Below are 20,307 nucleotides of genomic sequence, written 5' to 3' on the forward strand. Positions count from 1 at the left end.
CTCTAACAAGTGTGGTTTCTTCTGCTATTTAGTCCATGAATACTGTGCACTTACACTGTGAGAGAGGGAAAAGAAATCAGATATTGTAGGTCCCACAACTCAAGCAGGCAGAGAGCTAAGAAACAGATAAAATTTACTATAACCCAAGTTCAAAGTTGGTAACTACCCAAAAAGAGACATAGATAAAAGCACCAAGGGTATCAAAGGATGAAGAGATCATTTTTGAATACAGGCTTGAGAAAGCCGAAAGGGGTTAAAGAGGTATAAAGAAAGTGCTACACTTGGTGCTATCAGAGTGGATAAAACCTGGGCATGGAAGATGGGTGGAGGAAGACATTCCAGTCAGAGAAATATAACATGAGCAAAAGTACACAAAAGGTTAAAAAAGTACTAAATTTTTTCAGAAAACAAAAGAAGGTCAGAGGGTGGCTGGGTGGCTCAGTCAGTTAAGCGTCCGGCTATTGGTTTCAGCTCAGGTCATGATTTCATGGGTCCTGGGATCAAGCCCCACGTGGCGCTCCGCACTCAGCAGGGAGTCCGCTTGAAGATTCTATCCCTCTGCCCCTCCCGTCCACACATGCTCTGTCTAAAGTAAAAAAATAAATCTTTTAAAAAAGTAGGTTCGTTTAACTAAAGCACAGGAATATCAGTTCTCATGATCTGCATTTTTGCTCGTCTTGGGGTTCTGGGGGAAGTGAGGGGTTCACAAAGTCATTTTTTGTTGTGGTTGAGCTAAAATTCACATAATGTAAATTAACCATTTTAAAATGAACCTTCAGTGGCATTAGTATGTTCACCGTGTTGTCACTTCCTTTTAGTTTCCAAGCATTTCTATCAATCCAAAATGAAACCACTTACCAGCAGACAGTTATCTCCCGCTCCTCCTCCCCTCAGCTGCTACCAATCTGCTTTCTGCCTCATATGGATTTACCTATTCTGGATGTTTCATATAAATGAATTTATACAACATGAAACCTCTTGTGTCTGGCTTCCTTCGAGTAGCATAATGTTCTCAAGGTACATCCACATGTACTGATAACATGTATCAGTACTTCATTCATTTTTATGGCCAAATAACATTCTATTGTAGGTATTTACCGCAATTGATTTATCCAGCCTTCCATTAATGGACATTTGGGTTTCTTCCGCTTGTGGCTGTTGTGAACAGTGCTGCTCAAACATGTATGTAAATGTATTTGTTTGAGTACCTGCTTTAAATTCTTCTGGATATACACAGATCTATACACTATCACCTTTGCAGTACACCTAGCAGATTCACTCTAGATATGTGCACTAAATGTTTAACTTCACAATATGTGCAAGTCTGATGAAATTATCTGCACAGCATATTTAAGAAAGAAGCCCAAACAAAATTCCAAACTTAGCTCTGCTTCAGGCTATGAAAGCCTGAATGAAAGAAAGCAAAGAAACAAAAGAAAAACACTAATTTGAAGGGATACATAAACCCCTATGTTCGCTGCAACATTATTTACAACAGCCAAGATATGGAAGCAACCCAGTGGCCACTGATAGAGGAGATAAAAAAGATGTGGTATATACATATAATGGAATATTACTCAGCCATACAAAAGAATGAGATCTTGCCATTTGCATGGCAACATGCACAGACCTTGAGGGTATTATGCTAAGTGGAGTAAGTCAGACAAAGACAGACAAATACTATATGATTTCATTTATATGTGGGATCTGAAACACAAAACAAAGAAAATATAAACTGACTCATAAATACAGAGAATAAAATGGTAGTTGTAGGAGTGGGGGGAGATGGACAAAAATAGGTAAAGGGGATTAAGAGGCACCTCCCCACCCCCAAAAAAGCTGATATTCCTACTGCATCCCCCATACTATTCAAACTGCACCAGACTTACCATCCTTGATCCCTAAAAACTCTATGAGGAGATCCGCAATCTGGCCGTGCTATAGGACGTCTGATATACACTCTGGAGGCTGGTGCTTTGAGAGCAGGATCACCATGACCCCTATGAATGCACGCCAGGAGTACTCACTCCTGGTACCATGTTGTTATATTCTGAGAAGTAACCTCCGTGTCACTCTGCTTTGTAGGACATGCTACCTTGTGTCCGAAAACAGCCCGAGGTGCCCCCATCTCATGGTGTAGCAGCAGCCTAAAGGAGAATGTCCTAAGAATACACTTATAGATTTTGTACAGAAAGGCTATCATGGCTACTGCAATGTTTTCTTTGGATTTAGGAATTTAATTGTTGATCCTTTTTAATGGCTAGAAGCTAAATATAATGAAGACTCCGCATGCAACAGCATACAAGCAACCTGTCAAATGTTTTTGTTTTTTTTTTTCATTCCACAAACACTTATTAGTATTTAATATGCCAAGCTCTATGTTAGACCCCATGGAAGAAATGTATATTCAGTGTCTATTCTCCAGAAGTTCACAGTTGAGTGAAGTTGTGAAAACAGCTGTGGCTTATATCAAGATTAATCACATTAACTGTCATCTTCCCATTTATCTTTCATTGATTGATCCATTTAACAAAATTTGTTCAATACCTACTTTTGTGTCAAAGAGCAAATAAAATTGTAGGAGAAATGAAACTTATCTTTCCTATTTCATCTAAGGAAGTACAAATAGAAAAATAATAAAACTTCTTCAGACAAAAATTAAGGCCAAAAATGAGATGGAAATATATAAACATAACATATGGGAAATGTTTGAAATGAAAAACACTTTAGCAATTTTACTATATTCCAGACATGAACAAAACTTAATACTCACAGATTTCTAGCCAGATGGAATTTCATATTGACAATGAAAGCTGAAGTATTTAATCAACTCAAAACTGGAGAGAAGTAAATCAGAAGAGGCACTTCCACAACTACCTTTAATCATTAGATTTTAAAGAGAAAATACTCAATCACACAAAGCATATTATGAAAAACTAATAAAGTAGCGAATTACACGAAGAAAGCCCCAGATGAGCTGCATTCACAATTTCGTAAAAGAGTCTAAAAGGTTGTATAGGCAATAGTAACATTAGTTTCTTCTCAGGCAATGTTTTAGCTAAAACGATAGCTGATTATACACTATATATTACCATGTAATCTATTTCAAACTCATTGGCTTGGCTATTCATCTCCTAGAACAGCCATAAGAAGAGGTAGAGCCCTGTCCTAGCTGGCTGACCCAAGGTCCCTTGACTACTGCTGGACAAATGAGAAAGGAGCACTGTTTAAGTTTCTCACCCAGTGATGAGTACATAAAATGACACCAATATATTTGGTAAATGACTTATTTACAGTTTCACGTTTCCAGGGTCTCGGCACAACGAACCACCCAACTCCGGAGGTGTCATTCACATAAACTGCATGGACTCTCTCCCTTGTTTTCTGTCACTATCATCGCTAGTGCCTAACTGGCCCAGATAAAAGTCAGCAGCTCTCAACACAAGGGCTACAGAAGATATGCTGAAAAAAAGGCTTAACCTATGAGGTCGGAGAACCCGAGCCCAACCGGAATCTTGAGTCTAACATGCAGTGATAAAAGTTTACTTCATTTAGCACTAGTCTCATCTATTAAAATACGAAAACACTTGTCACTTTCTAGGACTGCAGTGAAGTAACTGAAATAGGTGACAATCACTCAGGGTGGACAGCCAAACCTTACTATACAAATGCTACTTACTCCCAAAGATCCTTCCCCCCAACTCCACCAAATGGATTGTGTGTCCTTCCTCTGAGCTTATCTTTTCATAATATTAACATGTTCCTTTATTGATTTGTTTATAATCTCCCTTGCAAGACTATGAACATCTTAAGGGCACAAGCACTGGGACTTCAGTGCATTTTCTACTCTGAAACTTGGTGAAGATTCAGTAAATAGTTGAACTCTATTATTTTATGATTATTATTACAAATATAGTTAACAGCTTATTCTTTATAGAACTGTTACATACAAGCTTTATAGCACTTACCATAGTACACTAGATTTCAATGACTCCCTTCATATAGTAATATCCAAACCCAAAATGTCCAATCCAAGTTGATGAACTCCCAGGATATAGGTGAAAGACTCAAGCAAAGTAGTTGTTCTAACTCTTTTCGCTGAACAAAGAGTTACCACCCTCACATAATCTCTCCGCACATCATAAGTACTGTATCTATCTATTGTAAACTTAAGGATTTACCAGTGAGAAGCCATGCCAATTATTTACTCCAGTTCTTGGGGGTACACACTAACTGGGGCTCAAGAGTTCAACACATCCGAGAAGGCTGAAGAAATCTGTGTTACAGTCACTGAGAAAAAGGATTTAACTCTATTCTTTTAAAGGTCAAATAAAGCCTAATTTAAAAAACCAAATAAATGTTTTTTCCACCTCTTTAAAAATGTATTTATTTTCCCACAGGGTCATGGATAGAGCATGTACAAGACAGTCAGAGAGAGATGAAACCCAATCTCAACTCTACTGCTTACTTGACTTGCTAAGTAACCCTCGGACAAAATAAGTGCTCAATAAATAATAATGGAGGCTATTATTACAGCAAATTTTGCAGAAGCTACAAGAATACTGTCTACATGAACCATGATCTTACTGAGCTACATAAGCCTGAAATGAGTGTATCAAAAGAAACCAGAGTGTTCTTCCTGTGAAAATGATGAAGCCTCATAGGCATCTGTCTATCATGGAATAATGTTTCAGAAAGAATAGTAGAAAGGGTTGGACAAAAGCAGGGAGCAGGGAGAGGAAAGTTCAGGAAGCAAGTGTGAAACAGCATCATGATCAGATGAGAAAAGATGACAGGTAAACAAATCAGTTTGCATTTTGACCATAATCTTAGAATTTTAAAGAAAAGATTATATGAAATTAAATTCTTCGTGTTTTCAACTGTGGACAAAATTTCTTCTCAGACCAAAATGAGCAGGGGTCTCGGAGCACAAAATCTATTCTACTTAGCCACAGTCTTTCCATGTGCTGAGCTACAGAAAGAAAACAGAGGGCCTGGCAGCCACCAGCCCAGGATGGGATGAAATCTAGAATGAGGTGGTGTGCTGAGCAGCAGCAGAAATAGCCATAAAGGTAGGATTAGGTTTAGTAATTCTCACTAAGCCACTGTTCCATCAGCAAAGGAATCTACCACCTGCAAAATGTCCATGGTAATGGCAACCAGGTCCCTGGTTTGCAGTTTTGTGAGTCCTCAAACCTGTTTTTTTCTCTAGTTTGCTCAGGCATTCAAGGGAATTTATAGCAACCCAATCTGAAAAGACAGATGTATTACCCTAAAAATTGGTCAGTTTGTAATAAAAGATATAACAAGTTGCATCAGTAGATGGTCTCTGTAGACTGTTTGGGGGGGGGTGCTAACACAGAGCTAGAAGAGGTAAGATGGAAGCTCCCTGGAGTACAACAGAAGGATCCCTCTACAGCGTAACACAGAGCTAGAAGAAGTAAGATGGAAGCTCCCTGTAGTACAACAGGAAGGTCCCTCTCCAGCCATCCCTGACAAACTACCCTTCTACACTCTCAGTGTAGAGGGCACCAGGGGGGCTCCGTCGTTAAGCGTCTGCCTTCGGCTCAGGTCATGGTCCCAGGGTCCTGGGATCAAGCCCCACATCGGGCTCCCTGCTCATCAGGAAGCCAGCTTCTCCCTCTCCCACTCCCCCTGCTTGTGTTCCCTCTCTCACTCTCTCTCTCTCTGTTAAATAAATAAATAAAAACTTAAAAAAAATAAAAATAAAATGATAAACTCTCAAGGTAGAGTTCAAAAGAGTCTCCCTGGGACAATACTGGAGAACAACTTTTGGCACGAACTCATCTCTTTACACCATAAACTTCTTCCTCCCTTCCTGCCCCATTACTTTTCTGATGGCATTTTCCAAATTACTGAGATATTTAGTTATTCATTCAAGATTTTTAAACAATTTTTAACTCTTAGTACAATCATTATAAAAATCTAATGAATAACATTAATGAGCTAAAGAGTAGTTAATTAAAATGATATTGATTGGCAACTAATGACAAAATAATGTCTAACCAGTTAAAAAGTTGAATATATGCTAATAAGGACTATAATAAATTCAATTTATCCTTGCAGGTAAAGAAGGATATCCAGAATTTCAGTAAACGTAAGAGCATACTAATGAATTTTGCCTAAATAGCCTTTGCACTACACACATATGCCATTCGGGAATATTAACAAAATAAAATACTAAGTGTGCCTTGAACTTCATCAGTATTTCTATTAAGTGAATGAAATAATTCAAGAAAATTAGTAAATTCAAAAAAATTGCCCAAATGTAAAATTCCACACATATAATACAACAGGGTATTCCCAAATGACAAATTTATCACTATACATCAATAACCATGACAAATACATGGTACCTTTTAGATCAATAATCCAGTATGCATAGCTATATTTGTTACACAAATGGTTTTAGAGTTGATCCACTCCACTTCTAGAAGGAAGATATAAATCAAGCTAGCTATAAATTCCAAGGAGAGAGAGAGAGAATGTTCCTTGTACTGAGCCACTGAGGTTGAAGACTGAGGAGCGCCTCTTCTATTTAGAACAAATCTAGATCTAGTGAGATAGAGTGCAGTAGACATGTGGAAACCAAATTACATTCAAGGTGAGTAGGAGCTAGAGGGAAAAAAATCTTCCCAAACTTGTGCATAAAAACAAAAAATTGAAGAATAGTGAAAACAAATTTAAGTCTGTGAAAAGTGTAAGAAAATGCCAAGCCAGTTTCTCTTTCCCTCTGCTACTCTGGGAATAACCAAACACCCTTTGATTTTCAAAATTCTTTTAATAGCTCAGTTTAACTGATGAAATGACATTAAAAAGAATTCTGAAAAAGGTCATCAATCCATTCAGAGCATTCAGGGCATAGGCTCCAATCCTGGAATCACAAAACCAACCACTAAAGCTGGTGACAAGATATTCTTATGGAAAAGAGGTATGGGGAAGTGTAAACCTTAAGTGCTGAAATGCTAAATAGTCATCAGAGGAGTAAAAGATCTAGAACATAAGTTGTATCTAACTGGGAAGATTTTTCTTTAAATCTTCACTCTATCACAATACACAGCCCATGAGGATTTTAGATTATAACAGATATTGAATCTGTTGCTAAACAAGTGACATTGCTCATTCTTAAAAACTGTCATTTCAAGACACTAAAAAATTAACAGACTGTAATCTTCACTATCTACCTTTTGAGTAGATAGTAACAGGACTCTTACCCTTTTGAGTGAAGAGAAGGTAACTCCCTTCAAGTCTTAAGCCTTAAATAAGCCCAATATTATATGAGTGTTGCAAGATGTGGGAAGAATTGTAACCCTTTTAGAATACTGACCCTTGGAAGCCATCATATTAGTTGACTATTGCTACAAAATTAATATCTTCATTCTGTATTTTTATAATGAGAAAAAGAGAAAAGAGGAGATTTGGTGGACAGAGTACACTCTGTATACAGAGTGTATTGCATTACAAATTACAGTCAGTACACAGTGCTACTCTACTCTAAATTTATCCTACTATATTGATAATATTCGAATATAACTAAAGCTTTTGCATGATGTGAATAAATAATAGCTGTGTGCTACAGTAAAATATCAACCAAATGAAATTAGTATTGTCAGTATGCACCCTTAAGCAAGACTCATTCTTAGAATGATAATAATCAAGAGACATACCTGCTCATTTTGATTCCATTCCCCTTGCTGCTTCAGAGATGGAATGGCCCAGATGCTTAGTTTCCCTGAGAAGTGAATGGCAGCAAGGAGGGTCCCATCTGGAGAAAGGCTCATCTTAAAGATGCCATCCTATATAGTAATTATATTACATTAATGTCAGATCAAGGAACTTGTAGCTGAATAGAAGTAACCTCCAGAATTTAATAACACTCTTCAGGGGGTGCCACGTCATAAGTGATCTCTCATAATTAAGGGTTCCAACAACTTTATAACACTATAATGTGCTCCAGCATAAAGAAACAGGACTCTTACCCTTCAGGAGTTGTGGTTTTTTTTTTTTTTTTAATCTCTTTTACGGTGTTATAATTTACATATAACTGAAAACTCAAATATGTGAGCATTATAAAAATACTCTTATATCACACATCAATTACCATGAGTTCTTATTAACTTTTATGGGTTGATATTGACCAGACTGTGAGTTTCCTGAATTTAGGCTCCACATTTTCACAAGATTCTGTATGTACACAATGTCTGGAATATTCTACCACAAACAGGCCACAGATTCATGCTGTGTGGACAAAAAGAAAGAGACAGGAGGAAGAGAGAGTTGGCAGAAAAGAGGGTCCAACGGTGAGGAGAAGAGAAGAAGGCAAAGGGGGACACGCACTCCTGCACTTGAGGAGCACTAGGAGTGTTTATTGTCCAGATCCCCTGGTAAATCTGAGGAATCTAACTGTTGCTACAGAAAAGAGAAACTTTGTAGTGCACGGATTTCATATGGCCAACCTCAGTGTGCACAGAGTCCTACGTGTCCAAACAATCGCTCAGTCCTTTCCCAGTGAGAATACCAGGTTGCTCAGTTACCACAAGAGAAACCACACAAGCAGAAAGGTCTCCTGCCTATTGTCTAAGAAGAATCAGAAGAATCAAACAAACACTAACTGACATCTAGTGCCCATCAAGCATTTATTAAAACCAGGGTTTAAGGTAGTTTACCCACAAATAATAAAACAGACCCAAAATGAGGGCCTACAACCGTATTTGTCCTTAACATTTAGAAAACTGGCAACACAGGGCCCAGCACCCCCAAATGGCAATAATCAGGTGGGACTGGGTAGCATATGTACCCTTCAAAGGGTCATAAACTTTCCAGTTAGCCAAAGCCCCCACCATTCTTGGCTATGGCCCAAAGATTAAGGCCAAGTATCAGCTATAGAAGTAAAAATTAAACATGACTATACTAAAAAAAAGAAAGTATGCCTGGCTCAATTCACCACATTATCTACCTGGTCTCTATAGACACAAGAGTTTAAGTCCTCAGGTCTACAATGACTAAGATATATTAGCCATCCAAAACAAACAGAACGATTTCAGAAAGTGAGAAACAATGCAGGATGAGTAGACAGATGAAAAGATGAGTATCCTCTAATCTCCTCACTAAGGAGTAAAATCACTTTAGCTGGATATAACATGTCTAGCCCAGAATGCCAGAATTAAATGTAAGAAATTATAAAATACAGAAGCCCAAGAAAGAGAAGCAATAAAAGCAAAAGCACGTACAGCACAATGTTAAATACACCCCATCCCCTCCTCTGTGATGGAAAGGTCAAGAGCAGAAGATGAAGAGCCTGGCATCTTCCATTCACAACTCTGGTCAATAAGCTCCACGGTTTGGTGTAAGGTACACCTCACAAGCATAGATTCTCATTAGCTAGAAGAACTCTCCCTCATCACTTGAGAGTTTATAAAGAAAGAAACTGAAGACCGCAAGGGTTAAGACACTTGCTGAAGATCATTCAAGTACAGACCACAGAACCTGAGCTAGATGCATCTTCAATCCCGACACAGGTCACTTCCACCGCACCATGATCAATGCCCTCCCCTGGGTCGTAGCTTTTCCAGGAGCCACAGGTATGCTCCTCAGGAGAAGTAATGGTCAAGTACACTTAACTGTTTTTCTCACCTACGTAATTAGTCACTAGTGATCTGGATGAGCACTCCCAGGTATTACAAATGCTTCATTAACCAACTCCCCTAAAAGTGCTCTGAAAGCAAATAGGAAGTTTATGAATGTCTTTAACAAACAAAAAGTATACTGAATAATGTGAAGAATTTAACAATAGCATTGTGACCTAGAAAACACTGAACAAATATGCTAAATTATCCTTTGTTTTAATCCTTCTCCCCCCCTTTCCTTCCTTTTCTTTCTAGATATTAAGCAGTAAATATATTAACTAAAATATTACCACTTGCTTTTTAACCTGGTGGGTTCTTAAATCCCCTTAGTTTTATTTGATACTATGATATCCACACTGCAAACTTACCATTCCTTTTTCTAAGCATTTTGTTGTAGAAATCTGCACTTACACAGACACAAAAGTAGAAATTATAGTACAATGAATACCCACGGACCCAACAACCAGCTTATAAACAAGTATCAACATTCTACACTTGTTTCATGATTCCTTCCCAAGTCACTACAATATTCTTGGGAATTTTTTTTTCCCCTGAAGTGTTTTAAAGCAGATCCATGTACTGCATGGGCACTGGGTGTTAAACGCAAACAATGAATCATGGAACACTACATCAAAAACTAATGATGTAATGTATGGTGATTAACATAATAAAAAATTATTAAAAAAAAACTAATGATGTAGTGTATGGTGATTAACATAATATATAAAAAAAGGCAGATCCCAGACATGAGCTGTATATACATTTCTTTAAAGTCCCAAGTTACCTGTTTAAGTTTCATATATACCCACAGTGAGAAGATACAGTTACCAGTAGTAATTGAATTACAGCCAGTCAGCAATAGACAAGTCAACTGTGTTACTTTAGAAACAAGGTGTTCTCCTTGTGAAATAAAAACTCCTCTTTTATTTGTAGAAACATTTCTGAGTCTCTATAGCACACAGAGTATTTCAGGCTCAGGGAATAATTTATTATCCTGACAGTAAGTGTTACACAAGATCTAAAGCCACAGTTAGAAAATCCAGGCTAAATTCTGTGAACAGAGTCTGCAGTATTTAGAAGTCTGAGTGCTTCTTGGTCGGCCAGAGAGAGAATTTCAGTGTACGTGCTCTGGAAATAAGAGGAAATGCCTTTTCAATCAACTGCACATCACAATAAAAGTAAACCTCAAACCTTCAAACCGTAATTCCTTATACTGTATTAAGATTTCTCAGCATAAGTGAATAATAATCTTTGTCTCATCTTCTCTATTTGAATTAAGTAGCTCCAAAAGCAATAAAATTTAGCCGTAATTTTCACTTCACTTAAAATGTGTCTGAATTTCTCTTATATTCCTCAAATATAAACGTCATGTTTATTTTAATCATTACAACAGCTGGAATGTTGGTCAAGAATATATATACTTGGCAGTGAAAAGTGGAAAGCTTTTTCTCTAAGAGCAGGGGAACAAGACAAGAAAGCCCACTCTTGCCGGTTTTATTCAACATAGTACTGGAAATTCTAGCCAGAGCAATTAGGCAAGAAAATAAATAAAAAGCACACAAACTGCAAAGGAAGAAGTAAAACAGTCTCTTTACAGACGTCATGGTATATAGAAAACCTTAAAGACTCCACCAGAGAGCTGTCAGAATAAACAAATTCGGTAAAGCTGCAGGATACAAGAATCAACATACAAAAACCACTTGCATTCCTATCCACTAACAGTGAACTATCAGAAAGAGAAATTAAGAAAACAATCCCAGTTATACTAGCATCAAAAAGAATAAAATACTTAGGAATAAATATAACCAAGGAGGGGAGAGCTCTGTACTAGAAAAGCTATAAAACACTGATCAAAGAAATTGAACACAAATAAATGGAAAGATAGTCCATGTTCATGGATTCAGAGAATACTGTTAAAATGTCCATAGTGTCCAAAGTGATCTATAGGTTCAATGCAATTCTTACCAAAATTCACATGGCATTTTCCACAGAATTAGAAAAAATAATCCTAAAATTCGTCTGGTACCATAAAAGACCCTAAGTCCCCAAGCAGCCAAAGCAATCTTGAGAAAGAACAAAGCTGTAGGTATCACACTTTCTGATTTCAAACTACTGTTACAAAGCTATAGTAATCAAAATACTACTGCACTGATATAAAAACAGGCACAAAGATCAATGGAACAGAACAGAGAGCCCAGAAATAAACCCATGCATAGACAGTCAACTAATTCACAACAAAGGAGCCAATTAACACACAGTGGGGAAAGGATACTCTTTCCATAAATGGTACTGAAAAAACCAGATAGCCACTGGACCCCTAATGTACACCATATACTAAAATCTACTCTAACTGGATGAAAGTCTTGAGCTTAAGACCTGAAACCCTAACTCTTATAAGAAAACAGGGGATAAGCTCCGTGACTGGTCTTGGCAATGATTTTGTTTGGATTTGAGCAAAGTCAAAAAGAGCAAAAATAAACAAACAGGTCTACATCAAATTAAAAACACCTGCACAGCAAAGACAACCTATGAAACAGGAGAAAATATTTACAAACCACGTATCTGATAAAAAGTTAATATCCAAAATACACAAGGGACTCCAAAAACTCAATAGCAAAAAAACCCAAATAACCCAACTTAAAAGTGGAAAAAACATCTGAATAGACATTTTTTTCCAAAAAAGACAGACAAATGGCCAATAGGTACATGGAAAGGTGTACAACTAATCACCAGGGAAAGGCAAATCAAAACCACAATGAGGTATCACCTCACACATGTTAGGATAGCCATCATCAAAAAGAAAAGAGTACAAATGCTGGTGAGAATGTGGAGACAGACAGACAGACTGACACACACAAACACACACACACACATACACACACAAGTATCATTTGGCCTTAAAAAAAAGGAAGGAAATCCTGTCATTTGTGACAACATGGATGAACCTGGGGGGCATTATTCTCAGTGAAATATGCCAAACACAGACAAATATTGCATGATATCACTTATATATATTATATGTAATCTTAAAAAAAAAATCAAACTCCTAGAAACAAATAGTAGGAAACTGGTTGCCTACCAAAGACTGGGGGAGTGAAGGAAGTATGGAGAGGTTGGTAAAGGGGTAGAAACTTTCAGTTATAAAATGAAGTTCTGAAGATCTAATGTATAACATGATGACTACACTTGATAACACTTCATTACATAACTAAAACTTGCTAAAAGAGTAGGACTTAAACATTCTTACACACAGAAGAAAAAGGTAAATATGTGAGGTAGTGGACGTGTAAATTCGATGGGGGAAAATCCATTCATATTGTATACATACAGCAAATCATCACGCTGTTCCCTTTAGATATCTTACAATTATACCTTAATAAAGGTGAGACAAACAAAACAAGAAAGAAAATGACAAATATCACTTACTACCTGCTTCAGTCTACTCTATTCCGTGAGTAGCCACTGAAAGGCAGTCTCACTAAGTAATTACTTGGTAAGTTGTTATCACTGGGTAGGCAACATGGGACAAAGTAAGTTGGATGGCAAAGCCCATTTACACAGTAGATGGTCTTCTTCCACCAGAAATTAATCTATAGCCCTTTTAACTGACTGTATTATCAATTCTATTTACCTCTCTCTCTCAAATCTCTTCTCAAAACTTTTCAAAAGGTACTTTCCTCTTACCTCATTGAACCTCTTGTGTAGCAATGTGATACTAATACTATTGAAATTAATAATATGAAGAGGATTTTAACTTCCACCTCTATTTCTCATTTATTAAACCACTAGCTCAAACATCCATTTGATCTTTTCTTAATTAAAAACACTAATTAAATCCTTCTACTACTGGCAGCAATATTTAGAGTGGAATTGTGCCTGCTCTCAAACACTGCAATAAAACTTTTAACTGTCCTTTCTAAGAGAGTAATTCTTTTAAATGTTAAGTATCAGATCTTTATACTGAGATTAGTTTAAATTGCCTTTCTTCCACTGCATATCATCTACATAGAACAATTAAAAATGAGTGATTTCCTATTTCATTACACCTTTCAAATGTACAAGCTATATTAAAATTAAAGTCTGAACTGTAGTGCATACACTCAAAATGTTCCAAATTACTACGCAGCCTTAAAGGTGAATTCATAAGCCCTGCTCTTCCAACATTCAACAATTATTTATTGAATAAATATACTCAATAATACAATATTACATGTCAGGCACCATTTTACACTCTCTGGGGAGCCAGCAAAACATAAATCTCTGCCCTCAAGAAGTTCAGTAGATATTCTTGCCCACTGTGGTTTATAAGTCTGACCTCCCCCAAATCAATCAATCAATCAATCATCCTCAAAAGCATGGTTAACAAACCTGGGGGCAGCAGTGGGGAGCAACACTGGTGCAAAAGTATGTAGGAAAGAGAAAACTCTTGGGAAAAAAATTTTCCAAGCCAATATTCTTTATAAAAGAACATACATAGTTTTTATTATTAATATACTCTTTGAAAGATAATATTATATGCCAGACAATCAGCAGTTGGTTATTTGGAATCATAAAGGCCTTATATGAAAAGCCCACAACTAACATTACAGTCAGTGATGAAAAACTTTTCCTCTAAGAGAGATTTTCCTCTAAGATCAGGAACAAGACAAGGATGTCCACTCTCACCACTTTTATTCAACATACTACTGGAAGTCCTAGCCACAGCAATCAGACAAGAAATAAAAGGCATCCAAATTGGTAAGAAAAAAGTAAAAATTTTTACTATCTGCAGATGACATGATATTATATATAGAAAACCCTAAAGACTCCACAAAAATACTACTAGAACTGATAAATGAATTCAGTAAAGTCACAGGATACAAAATATACAGAAATCTGTTGCATTTCTATACACTAATAATTTCTCTTTCTGCTACTTCATTAAGGAAACAATCCTGGGGCATCTCGGTGGCTCAGATGGTTAAGGGTCTGCCTTCAGCTCAGGTCATGATCTCCAGGTCCTGGGATCACGTCCCATGTTGGGCTCCCAGCTCAGAGGGGAGTCTGCTTCTCCCTCTCCCTCTTCCCCTGCTTGTGCTCTCTCTCTCAAATGAATAAATAAAATCTTTGGAAGGAAGGAAGGAAGGAAGGAAGGAAACAATCCCATTTACAACTGCACTAAAAAAACAAAAACAAAAAAATCTTGTAATAAACTTAACCAAGGAGGTAAAAGACCTGTACCCTGAAAACTATAAAACACCAGTGAAAAAAACAGAAGATGACACAAACAGATGGAAAGATATCCCATGCTCATGGGTTGGGAGAACCAATATTATTAAAATGTCCACACTACTGAACACAAAGCAATCTACAGATTTAATGTAATCCCTATCAAAATATCAAGAGCATTTTTCACAGAACTAGAACAAATAATCCTAAAATTTGTATGGAACCACAAAAGACCCTAAATAACCAAAGCAACCTGAAAAAGAAAAAAACTGGAAGTATCACAATCCCAGATTTCAAGATATAACACAAAGCTATAGTAATCTAAACAGTATGGTACTGGCTCAAAAACAAAACAAACAAACAAACAAAAAAACCACATAGATCAATGGAGGAGAATAGAGAGCCCAGAAATAAACCCATGCTTTTATGGTCAATTAACCTACGACAAAGGAGGCAAGAATATACAATGGGGAAAAATGGTCTCTTCAACAAATGGTGCTGGGAAAACAAGATAGTTATATGCAAAAGAATGAAACTGGACACCTTTCTTACACCATACACAAAAATAAACTGAAAATGGATTAAGGACTTAAATGTGAGACCTGAAACCATAAAGTTTCCTGAAGAAAATAGGCAAAGTAATCTTTTTGACATCAGCCATAGAAACATTTTTCTAGGCATACTTTGGCAAGGGAAACAAAAAGAAAATTAAACTATTGGGACCACACAAAAATAAAAAGTTTTGCACAGCAAAGGAACATCAACGAAACAAAAAACAACCTACTGAATGGAAGAAGGTATTTGCAAATTTTATATCCAATAGGAAACTAATATAAAAAATAAAGAACTTAAAAAGGCGCCTGGGTGGCTCAGCTGTCAAGTGTCCAACTCTTGATTTCGGCTCAGGTCATGATTACAGGATCATAAGATGGAGCCCCGCCTCAGGCTCCACACTTAGCACAGAGTCTTCTTCAGATTCTCTCTCCCTCCCCCTCTCCCTGCTCACATGCGTGCACCCTCAATCTCTAAAAATAAATAAAATCTTTAAAAATAAAAAAATAAAGAACTTACATAATTCAACACCTAAAAAAAAAAAAATTAAAAATGAACAGATCGGGGCGCCTGGGTGGCTCAGTCAGTTAAGCATCCAACTCTTGATCTCAGCTCAGATCTTGATCTCAGGGTCATGAGCTCAGGCTCTGCACTGGGCTCCACGCCAGGCATGGAGCCTACTTTAAAAAAAAAAAAAAATTAACTAAAAAAAAAAAAGGACAAGAAAAGACATTTTTCCAAAAAAGATATACAGATGGCCAACAGACATCCGTATATAGAAAAGGTGCTCAACATCACTAATCATCAGAAAAATGCACATCAAAACCACAATGTCACCTCACACCTGTCAGAATGGCTAAAATCAAAAACAAGAAATACCAACTGTTGGCTAGGATGTAGAGAAAAAGGAACCCTTATGCACTGTTGGTGAGAATGCAAGCTGGTGCAGCCACTATGGAAAACAGTATGGAAGTTCCTCAAAAAATTAAAAATAGAATTACCATGTGATCCAGCAAATTCCACTAAGATATATACCCAAAGAAAATGAAAACACTGTTTCAAAGAGATATATGCACTACTATGTTTATTGCAGCATTATTTATACTAGCCAAACTATGGACCCAACCCAAGTGCCCATCCTTACATGAATGGATAAAGAAGATGTGGCATATTATAAACGATGGAATATTACTCAGCCCTAAAAAGAATGAAATCCTGCCATTTGCAACAACATGGATGAATCTAGAGGATATAATGCTAAGCGAAATAAGTCAGTCAGAGAAAGGCAAAATACTGTATGATTTCACGCATGTGTGGAATTAAAAAATAAAACAAAGAAAAAAAGAGATTAAAAAAACAGATTCTTAAATACAGAGAGCAAACTGGTGGTTGCCAGGGGGGAGGTGGGGAGGCAGGAAATGGGTGAAATAGGTGAAGGGGATTAAAGAGTCCACTGATGATGAGCATGGAGTAACAGATAACAGTGCTGTATCATTATATTGTACACCTGAAATAATACAACACTGTGTGTTAACTATATTTGAATTAAAATAAAATAGGCATCATAATGCCAACAATGCAAGCTTCCTGTGAGATCATGTGAAAGTACATGTAAGCTAGAAAGCATTCACAATAATAGGGAATTATTAGATAACCCGTATGAGGCCTTTCAGCTCTACAATTACAGCACAAAAAAATCTATGCCCCATAATTATTTCTGGGCTAGGAACCATCAGGTACAAATAAGGTAACACATAACCTTCAGATATTTACTGAAGGCATTGATTTTAGAATACTAATTTCAAAACGTCTTTTTAAGGATTCTGGTACAATGTGCCATTAGGATAGATCAAAACATATTAAGGAGAAAGAGCCGCGTTCCACACAAGAGAACTGCCAATAGCAGGGTCAAGGCAACACACAACTGGAGTTCCCAGGTGGTAAGAACGTTTTTTTAAAAACAGGTCTTCCTATACCGGTTGAACAGAGTCATATTTGCCTATTAATATCCCAAATCAACTAATAAATACAGTATCTAATAATTACACAGGATATAACACAAAGGAGAAGCATGAATAGCAATCCCCAAATAATTCTTGTTCTAAAGATACTACATCTACACTAGTCCAAATGAAATAAGCACCAAATACAAACCACAAGCGTCTACAGATCCTGCAGCCCAGCAAACCAGAGAATCCCAGCACTGCTGACACTTCCAGAACTTTGCACATGCTGCTGCCAGCCTGGAAATGTCCAGTGTTCCTCCTTTTGCATGAGGAACTCTTACTTCCAAATCAAGTATCCCCTCCAGAATGAAAGGCTCCCTCTTCTGCACCTCAATGGTACTTCATATGATGTTATAGCAGGGGTTATAAAATGTGTAATATTGTGTTGCTTCACAACCGCTTCTATAAACGTTTCCCCCACTACACTGACGGCTCCTTGAGGAAATACAATGCATTTTATTCACCTATTTATTCTCAGCTCTAACATTATGCCTGGGCTCAAATGGAGTGTTTGCTCATTGACTGAAAAAAAAATGAATAAACACTGAAATGACATTATTTTTGTTTTAGTATAGTCAACAAAATAAAATTTAAAAAAAAGTGAGCACTTTAAAATTTGTTAAAGATAGTAACTTAGGAGTAGATTCTACTCCTGAAACCAACATTGCACTGCATGTTAACTAACTAGAAGTTAAATTAAAAATATGAAAAAAAAGACTAATTTAAATAGTATTAAGGAGAATGGGGAAAGGACGCAGGGAGAAAAAGCAAAGTAATGCTCTGGCTCTCCTGCACTAAAATGGTTAACAGGCCAACAGAGGCAACATAGTAAATTAGAGAGAACCAAGTACATGGCAGAGGCCAAGTCACTTGATGTTCCATATGTTTCTTCATCTGCAAAATGAAAACAAACTCCATGAACTGACTGAGGAGAATGCTAACTGGAAAATAGCACAAACATACGGGGATTCAACATGAAAGTGACTTTCAGACATAAACAGTAGTGGTACTGCTTGCTTCTACAGACAGAATGCCAAACAAATCCATAATACACGATTTAGCTGAAGTCAATGGCACAGAAAGAACTAGAACTCAAAATTTTAAATATATTAAATACAAATGCAACAATAGGATGCTCATCTTATTTCTTACGATTTCTGTATTTTCTTATAATTTCCTTTGGGTTAGTAAAGAAATTGGAGAAACAGAAAAATGAGGTTGTTTGGTTCTCCCCAAAACAGGAAGGGTATGATCTGAGGCCTCCATGTGGGCCCAGACACTTGTGAGAGCAAGACAGAGAGAGAGTGAATAGAACCACCTCCCCCAGAGGCAGCTCCTGAGCATCTCACTCACATCAGGATGAAGCTGACAAACAACCTTGCCATGAATCCACGCATCTCTTACTGAGGAAAGCAGTATAACAATGGTACTTGAAGATCAGAATCAACGTGGCTTGTTTCTTCTGGGAGCTTCAGTAATCTCAGAATTTTTTTTTTTAATTAAAACGAACTGAAAAGGATATATTGTAGACAAGGATACAAAATTCTCAAGATAAAACAAAAAACTTCAGATCATATAATGATTCCAGGAGAATTCTTTGGCTTACATTCCCAGACTCAAGAGAACTAGGTTCATTCTTTACTTTTTTAAGTTTCTTTATAGAGATAATGATATATAGTAAAACAAATTCAGTGAATAGTTCTATGAATTTTTACTTATGTATACGCCCACATAATGTGCAATTAAGAGCACATCCAGATGAAGATCTATAACATTCAAGGTTCATTCAATTGTCCTTTAAAGGTACTCAGGGTGAAAGCATCTGAGAAGCACAAGGTTAAGCTTGTGACTTACCTGTTGTTGTCCCGGGCGACTATAAAACTTGACACTTAACATCCTTAATAATCCCAATGTCTTTGGTACCTATAAAATAAATGCACATCATACAAAGAAAAATTAATGGAATGCTGTCTCGCTGTAAAAATTCTTTTATTATGAAATGCAAATTATAGCAAACCTAATATTTTAAGAAATAGTTGAGAAAACAGGGGTGCCTGGATGGCTCAGTGGGTTAAATGTCTGCCTTCAGCTCAGGTCATGATCTCAGGATCCTGAGATGAAGCCCTGTATTGGGCTCCCTGCTAGGCAGAGAGTCTGCTTCTCCCTCTCCCTCTGCCCCTCCTCCCTGCTCCCGTGCTGGCTCACTCTTTCTCTCTGACAAGTAAATAAAATCTTTAAAAAAAAAAAAGAAATAGTTGAGAAAATCATCAATAGGTGTCCAAGATCTTGGTGAGACTCTATTTTTATTTGGGAAAAAAAAACAAGTGGTAAATCTGTCAACATACACCCATACTCAAATGTTTTGTTTTTTAAATACACACATAACAAGTATACTACAATCTATGCAAATCAGAAGCCACTCAAGCTCTTCTCCAATGAGGTTCTCCAGGTTATCATTTTTATCCTATCATTGTTATGGAAAAGTCAAAATTTCCAGTAGGGAAATTTCATTCATTAAGGAATTGATCCTATACTTGAAAAATACCAAAAAAAAAAAAAAAAAAATTTAGAAACCAGTATTTGAAATAATATAACACAAGACTATCTTTAGATTTAAGAGATACATTTATAAAAGCAAGAGAGGAGAAGAAAATACTTTAACAAATGGAAAACCACTAGTTTTGTTGAAGATGAAGAGAATTTAGTACACTACTGAGGGGATGTAAAATGGTACAGCTGCTGGGGAAAAGTATGATTATTCCTCAAAAAGCTAAACATGAAATTACCATTTGACCCAGCCATTCCATCCTAAGTACATACCCAAAAGAATGAAAAACAGGTATTCAAACAAATACTTGTACCAAACAAATGTTCATAGCAATACTAGTAAGTGG

At 36.8% G+C, this 20,307-nt stretch overlaps 1 protein-coding gene across 3 annotated transcripts in view; it reads right to left on the reverse strand.

Annotated features, from left to right (window-relative positions):
• Positions 1-20,307, reverse strand: part of NBAS (NBAS subunit of NRZ tethering complex) — a 358,882-nt gene that overhangs the window by 284,270 nt on the left and 54,305 nt on the right. For all 3 annotated transcript variants that reach the window (XM_073897011.1, XM_025867764.2, XM_073897012.1), the window contains 2 exons: positions 19,268-19,336; positions 7,689-7,817 (listed from right to left, as the gene is read on the reverse strand). In XM_073897011.1, coding sequence (XP_073753112.1) covers positions 7,689-7,817; positions 19,268-19,336 — 198 coding nt within the window. The remainder of the gene's footprint in view (positions 1-7,688; positions 7,818-19,267; positions 19,337-20,307) is intronic.

This window comes from Callorhinus ursinus, unplaced genomic scaffold (genome assembly GCF_003265705.2).
Source record: "Callorhinus ursinus isolate GAN/ISIS: 27379988/994484 unplaced genomic scaffold, GSC_fseal_2.0 scaffold10, whole genome shotgun sequence".
Lineage (NCBI taxonomy): Eukaryota > Metazoa > Chordata > Mammalia > Carnivora > Otariidae > Callorhinus > Callorhinus ursinus.